An 8,146-nucleotide genomic window follows, 5' to 3' on the forward strand; every position below is an offset into this window, starting at 1 on the left:
AAATAACGACCCCTTAGAGTTCAGCTACAAGCCTGGCTTGAGGAGGATTTTTTTGTCAATCACTAACATTTGAAGGGGTAAGAGTTGGAAAAAAAAAATCAAAATTTTTTTGAAGCACCCTAATGTATATACACACATATGTGAAGTTTGTGGTATTGCGAACGTGAATCATTAAGATTCATATTACTTGGCATATGCTTATGTATATGTTTGGAGTCATAATTACTGCGATGAAGCTAGTTAAATAGAACTGAACTTCGGCTTCAAACTGTCAAGAGTGATAGTGTAGCAGGCTTACAACTGAGTTATGGTCGACGAGAATTGTGGAGTTTCTGAAATTTAAAATCTAAAAATAGGGACACCCAAGTCAAATATGTATATTATTGACAGCCAAAAACAAAAATATCGATTTTATGAGTTCAAATTAACCTATGTACTTAAAAAAATATAGCTGAATCTTCAAGACAAGATAATTTTGCAGTTAGAATAACTTTAAGTTTATTAGCATACTTTTGGTCTTCTTATGCGCATTTTTTTGAAATAATGATTTCTCAAAAATAGCTCAACAAAAATTGTGCGCTCGTTACATCTTACAAAGGAGAAAGGAATATCTATGATACATTTCAATTGAAAATGCGTGCAAAAAACCGATTTGCTAATCGAACTATTCAGATGTATTCCAGCATTTTAAAAGCGTTCAGCTCTGCTTTGAAACATATTCCTCACAAGCATTAGAAAAATATTGAATCGTGAAAAATGTTAAGCCTTATGTCGCATTCACAAAATTTTCTTTGTGAGGAAGCTCTAGGGTTTCACGAATGCATACACACTAATTGTAAGCTGCGGTCACAATTTTACCAAATTAAAATAATTTTGGTCCTTGCTGTTCACATCGGATCAAATATTGTATGCGGTATTTTTGAACACCGTGAAATATTCAAAATCGTTCAGTAATGACCTCATTTTAAATTGTTTTAAGTCTTCTCATTGAGCCTTATCTCATACCTTTTTGAAGTTTTTGTACACAATTTCCAATTACCTATCTTAAGCTGAACAACTTAAATGAACAATAATTGGATCTTCCATTCCATTCATTTCCTTCATTTTCCAATCACTATAAGCAAGTTCCAGAAAGAACCAAGGATTCGAAGATGATAATATATTTTCAAGAATAAAGTGGTACTTTACAAACCTATTATTTTGATACATATTATTTCGAAAGGCAACTAACAATTTGGTGAACATTTAATCTGCATATCTGAAGAAGAAGTTAATGATTTTTCAAGAATATTATGCCCTGGTGACTAGAAGAGATTAAGGAATTACGAAAACTTCAGGTTTATGGGGAATAAACTCACTGGAATAAATGAAATATATACCATAGTAAAAAAGAAAAAGCTAGCAATGAAATCTATTAAGTTTTCGGACACGATGCTGTATCATTTCGTGTAGCACAACAATGCTTCGCTCGTTTCCGTTCTAGAAATTTCGATGTGAAAAATGTACCTCGCTCTAGTCGACCTATCGCTGAAAAAGACGATGAAATTATGAAAAATATTGACCGGGACCGTCACTATAATATGCGAAAAAGATCATGGCCCAAGCATGGTCGTGTACAACAAATGGTCGCAAAGCTAGGATTGACGTCTCGAAAGGTTATGCTGAGTGTTTGGTAGGATTGAAAGTCATCCACTACCCTTCTAGCTGATGCAGCATACATTGATTATACATTTTACTATCTCCAACTGATAATATTGGAACAAGTAATCGAAAAAAAAACGCCCAGAAGTGATTAACAGAAAGGGTTTCGTCTTACATCAGGACAACGCTAGACCACACACCCCAAAAACTGGGAGAGCTCTCTTGGCAAGTTTTGATGTATCCACCTTATAGCCCTGACCTTGCACCATCATACTACCATTTGTTTCGATCAATGCAGAACTCCCTTAACGGAGTAAAGTTGGCTTCAAGAGAAGCGTGTGAAAATTACTTGTTGCTGTTTTTCGCCGAGAAACCAAAAATGTTTTACACTGATGGAATAATGCCTCTAGCGGAAGATTATAAATGCAAAAAACTTTTTCGACTACCCAATAATTCGAAAACATTACTCGCTTTTTGATCACTAAATTCGATTTTCTGGTTTTGTTGGAGGAAACTAAATTAAACTGCTGTATTAATTGTTTTGAAACTCTAAAATTAAGTTTGATTATACATTTTTTAAGAATACTCTGTGAAATTTTTTCAGAATAAAATTAACAACAAAAAAAAAAAAAAATGTTAAACGCAGTCTGCGACGGCGCTGAAAACAAGGTCTTCCACTACTACCGTGATTCTAGACTTTTTCTCTTTAGATGATATTACGGTGATATAGGTTTGTGATTCCAAATTTGACAAAATGCCGACAAATTTTTGAGAGAAAAACTTGAATATTGCCTTTGATTTTAATCGTTTTTGGCTTGCCAAATGCAGATAAACTGTTAAGTTAGTGAACGGAGGGTTAAAAATACTTCACTACATACAAGTATAGTACTCTACATAGAAGTATAGTATATTAAATATGTATAAGCATGTTAATAGTGATTGAATAGTTTGTCTTAAAGTATTCACTGTGGCAAAATCGAATAACGATTTATCGAGAATGCGTTTAAAGGTATTGAAAATGATTTAGCTGATTGAATTGAGCGACTACACTTTATAAAGCTGTAGCTCGAAAACTACTGAAGAAATCGGTTTAAGATTTTAGATCTTATTGATTTTACTATTCTTATTGGTATGAGCACATATACAATACTTTGGTAGTACTATTTTTGTTGGTCAAAGCATTTTGCTTAAGTAACATTTTTAGGAAATTCGCTTAAATTCTTTGGTAGCACAAACATTTCATATTAGTCACTTTTCTAGTACTTTTCTTAGAATATTTTTTTGGTGAATTTTTTAAAAGTCAGCTATTTATTACAGAAATTAACCAACATGCTTACTAAACTTATTACATAAACACAATTTTGTATTTATACAATTGCTTTTAATATAACTTAAGTGTTATCGATTACAGAACGGGATAATATATTCACTTATGTGTACATAGCATTTATGTATTAAATAAATAATTATATATTAACATATTATCTAACATATTGAGCGCTTTGTGTCCATATTAGTGCACATAAGAGATTTAATAATGCAACATACTCGAGCAAATAGCGACTAAAACCACTCCTCTACGCGCATATATGTATATCATGTGACACTGCTGCCACCGCCTGCCTCAACACATACACACACACATTTTCGCTTTCAATCTTACTTTTACTTTTAATTACACGCTCACGCTGCGACTAGTTTAGCAAGTTGACGCAATTAAAAGGCAATAAAATCAGCTGCACCAACAACACATTGCTACATCGCTGCAATGAGATTTGTATATCCTTCGGTCCACACACTTCCTACTACCAACAGCGAGCAGCCAGCAGGCGACGGCGCGACAAGTCAATTGCAACGCTGCAACTGCACAAGTAAAACAGCTAAACAACTCATAAGACAACAATAACAATATGCAAAATTTCTCATCAACTGCGTGGTGTGTTTGTGTGTGTGTGTGTGTGTGGGGGCTAGTTGCTGTTTCTGGTTTTGCGAGTTCTTTTCCGTTAAATTGTGCGCTCACAACGCCTGATTCATTGCCCGCCAGGCGAACAATAATCGATACGAAACCAGCAAAGCAGAAAATAAAAACAACAACAACAGCAAAAAAGTGGGTTCATAAACAAATTGAAAATAAAAGTAATGTGCTGTTTGGCACCGGTTTTCGAAAAACTGTAAATAATTGATGCATACATAGGAGCACATGTTTGTATGTGAGTGTGTGTTTTGCTTTCGGCAACTTGTTTTGTGAGCTTTTGTGTCTAGCGTGAACTTTTTTATATAAATATTTTTTTTTTCTCAGATATTTTAATTTTTTTCGCTTTAGGTGTTTTCGTGTTTTCTAGCTTTCTATATTTATCTCGAGGGTGTTTTCTTTATTAGCCTGATCTTTCGAACATTGGGTGCCGTTAGTGAAAACAAGAGTGGCAGTATGCTATGATTGATTTGAACTTCCTGGATTTGTTGTTGTATTTTTAAAAAACTTCATGTAGAAGCGTACAGAAGCAGCCAGTGAAATGCTCACTTAGTCTTAGTCAGCAATAACCGAAATTACGTAATAGTTGACTCGCCACATTCAGTTCTTTTGCCAAATTAAAAAACAAAAAAAAGAAAAAAAAAAGTTGTGAAATTCAAATTTCTTCGATTTATTTTTATTTATTTAYAAATTCTCTGTCTTCTGTGGCATACTTATTACCATTTCTGTACAAATTATGCAAGCGGCAACAGTTCTTAGCTGCTTTGGCTATGTGCGCATGCGTGCGAGCCGCCGCCCACTCAACTCAAAAACTCACTCGAGCATGTCATGTTAAAATAACAAATATATATATTTATTAGTTCATTGCTACTACTCACTTTTATGGCTAGTTCTTTGTTTGTATATCGGCTCATTTGTTACAAAATTTATTTAATTTTCGCAGCAAAAAAAAAAAATAAAAAAATCAGTTATGTTGTAATACATAGCGCATGCGCATAATTGTGCGAATTGTGGAGGAAAATGTTCGCGGGGAGAATTACACAACTCGCAGCTAAAAGTTCGTAGCATTCTATGCTATTAGCAAGCTAATTTGCGCTTCCGCTTTCAAAATTCTTGCCCAACAAGAGCGGGTGTTCTATGTCAGTTGTTGTTGCCGCAATTTGTTCGCGTTTTTAAGTTTTTTTTTTTTCAGTTTAGAAGTTATGATTTGCTTAATTGCCGTTTTGATATAATTTTGACATGCGAACTAAAGTGGATTGTTGAGAAGAACGCTTGCTGAACTTTAATTAAATATTACTCTGATTATTTACTTTAATTTATTTTAGATTATTAAAACTCAGATTGAACTATGAGATATGTAAGTACATACATAAGTCGTTTTCTTTTTTAGGATCTGAATGTATTAGAAATAAAGATTATATTGGTAGTCGAAAAAGTCTTTTCGTATTTTGTCAATAGATGAATAAAGGTGAAATTTTAAGCTCCATTTAAACAACAAAAAATTAAATTCGGGGAAGTTGAAAGTATGTTACATCTATTCAAAAATAAGTGAAAATAAAATTTTTGTATAAAAAAGGGAAGGGAAGGAACAAGCCACAAATGAAATGTGTAAAGTTTACGGAGATGATGCTGTTTGAGTTCGTATAGCACAATAATGGTTAACTCGCTTCCATTCTGGAAATTTCGAAATTTCTTTTTACATTGATACAAGTTTTACACTGATGGAATAATGTCTCTAGCGGAAAAATGGCAAAAAGTGGTCGACCAAAGTGGTACGTAATTAAAACTATAAAAAAAGTTAAAGTTCGATTAGAAATATGAAAAAACTTTTTTGACAAAACAATATTTTGCAGGCTATGGAATTACTAATTTCGACTTGTCTCCCCTCTAAGCCTTAAGAAGCATTGAGAATTATGTATGAGTGATAAATAAAATTAGATGATTAAATGCTACAGAAGATCATAATTTTTTAACTTCGCCTGCTTCTATGACATATTTATTTTATAGTAGTACGCCCTGAACAATTTCTTGGGATATTGTACTATTCTCTTTGACAACTCTCTTTGAATCGTTAGTGACGGTTCCCAGAATAGTCAGCCCGTTTGGCGAAAATATATCATTCATTCTTTATTTGGCCTCCGTCCTTTCCTTTTGAGTATTACAAGCCTCCTACCCTCCTCAGTGTATAAAAATAAAATAAGGGCGATATATAAGAAAAGTTTAATGGTGACCTGGAGTTTTTGAGCTACATAACTACATAAGTAGTTTCAGAAAATGTATATAACTCTGATGATACCAAAAACCTGCTTTTTTTGTGTTATTTATGTTCGACGAAACAATCATTCATAAGGACTCTGCTGAATGCCGTAGAAGCCATAGAAGCACCAAACTATCAACACAGTGGACGTCCAAAAGTCATCAAGTAATATTGATGACACCAAAAATTACTTTAGTACTTTTTTTGACTTAGTAATGATATTAAGGAAACGAGTTGAACACATCTTTTATGAATATTTGCGAAACCTATATGCAAAGTGAGCGTTAGAAGAGAAAAGCCGAGACTGAGGCCAATTTTGAATCTCATCATTGGCAGCCACAGTTAATTTCTACAGTCAATCTAGAGAATTCATCTTACAATGACAGTAAGCGGTTGCAATTGTAATACGTGAGAACTTATCGCTACATTGGTTCGTTAGGAGCCTCCAATCTTTCTTGTAAACGAAAACCTCAACAATTTGTATACAAAAGGGATTATCTCAACTATTTCATCAAAAGCTCATTTCTGTATAGTAAGTATTAAATATTGCACTGCATGCATGGAATGCATTTTTAATTATCGAAGTCCAGAAAATGCATATAGAGCACTAAAAGATAAGATCAGAGTAGCCTTATATCCCAGAACTATGCCCAAAAGTGTCAAATACTATGTTTCAATCAAAAAATTTATGTAATTAAATTGAATTTAATCTATTCACTAAACTAGATTGTCTTCAATGTCGTTGGAAATTTATACAACAGATGTTTTTGACATTACATAATTTATATCATTTACTTAAAAAAAAAAAAAAAAAAAAAAAAAAAAAAAACACAAAACTGCAATGTCGTATTTCGTTATAAAAGTCATGTTGTTTTAAATATATCCATATAATGACAATAATGGACGCATTTTTTGCAGATGTTTGCTTTAAATTTATTTGTTTGTTGTTGGAACATTGCGTAGTCGCCCGACTTAACTACTTCACTATCATCAGCTAAGCCGTTTTCCTAAAGAAATTCACAGATTGGAAATCAATTCATATTTACGAAATATTTTCTGATTCCTAACTTGTATCAAAATATTATATTTACAAATTATGTAGTTGAAGTGAAGATGAAGACCCTCATCACAAGAATGATCAAAACTTCATAAAGCATATGGACGAGAGTAAGAGCCATATTGAGAAGACAGTATCCATAATGATATCGCTTAAGTTAGATTCAATTTCTGATCCATATTACGTGGGTTCCATAACAATTCCATTTGAAGTCAAAAACTTCCAAAATCTGAAACACAAGACACTCATGTACGGCTGTGAGCACATCACAAATCTATATACCATAATATAGTAATACAGTTGATATTCGATTCCATATCAGTCGATGAAGAAATTTTACCTCTCACACACACATATAAACTAGTACTTATGTAGCTAAAATTGCATTTACTTTCCTTTTCCACAACAACAAATATGCGTCTGACTTACCTTGACAGTTGGCAACGGCCAATGAAGAAATCAACAGCATTGCAACTGACAGCTTGGCCAGCGTATGCGACAACGCCGCACGTTGCGTGGACATTTGACAATTGCGGTGACTAACTGCAGCCGCAGTCTGAATATATTGTTGTTGTTGCTGGCGCTTCATTGTAATTGCTTTAATGCGTCTGCTGTCGGGAGTTGCGAAAATTTCACCAAAATTTGTTTCAAAATTATACAAGTTGCTTTTGTTTTTGTGGAAAATTGGTGGCACTGCAACGCTATAGCTGTTGATGAGCTTGCCACAGCTTGTTGCAGGCAATCGATTGTGTTTTGCGCTGGCCGCAAGTGATGCAGCTGTCGTGTTTTGTCGGCGCACAGACCAATTTCGTGATGTTGTTGAACTGTTTGCCGAATGGAAATGATGTAGGCGAACTGCGACACACGCAACAACAGCAAACAAGTGTTGGTTTGTTTTATTTATTTTAGTTTTATTGTTGTTGTAGTTTTTACTTAAAATTTTTTGACTTAAATTTTTTTTAAATATTTCTTAGATTTTTTTTTTGTTATTTTAAATTTTTGGATTTTTTTTGTTGATTTTTTGAGCCGGCGCCACTGCAAATAGTGCAAATAACTTAAAGCCGCTCCGCCAACACTTACATATACATACGCGGCTGTGTTTGTTTGTTTTGCCTTGTTATGTGCAGCCGTTGCTGTTGTTGTTGTTATTGTCGCGGGCAATTTTCGTTTTTAGTCTGCGCTGCACGTTTCGTTGGCAAATCGCTGGCCGCTATTAAAT

General features: G+C 33.8%; 1 protein-coding gene across 1 annotated transcript in view; it reads right to left on the reverse strand.

The window, feature by feature from the left end:
- Positions 1-7,868, reverse strand: part of LOC108967569 (sushi, von Willebrand factor type A, EGF and pentraxin domain-containing protein 1) — a 53,352-nt gene extending 45,484 nt beyond the window's left edge. The window contains exon 1 of the mRNA XM_018931081.1: positions 7,357-7,868. Within this exon, the coding sequence (XP_018786626.1) occupies positions 7,357-7,516 (160 nt within the window). The 5' untranslated portion in view covers positions 7,517-7,868. The remainder of the gene's footprint in view (positions 1-7,356) is intronic.
- Positions 7,869-8,146: the final 278 nt, after the last annotated feature.

The sequence above is a fragment of the Bactrocera latifrons genome, unplaced genomic scaffold, assembly GCF_001853355.1.
Source record: "Bactrocera latifrons isolate USDA-ARS-PBARC rearing strain unplaced genomic scaffold, ASM185335v1 scaffold_19, whole genome shotgun sequence".
NCBI classification, from domain to species: Eukaryota; Metazoa; Arthropoda; class Insecta; order Diptera; family Tephritidae; genus Bactrocera; species Bactrocera latifrons.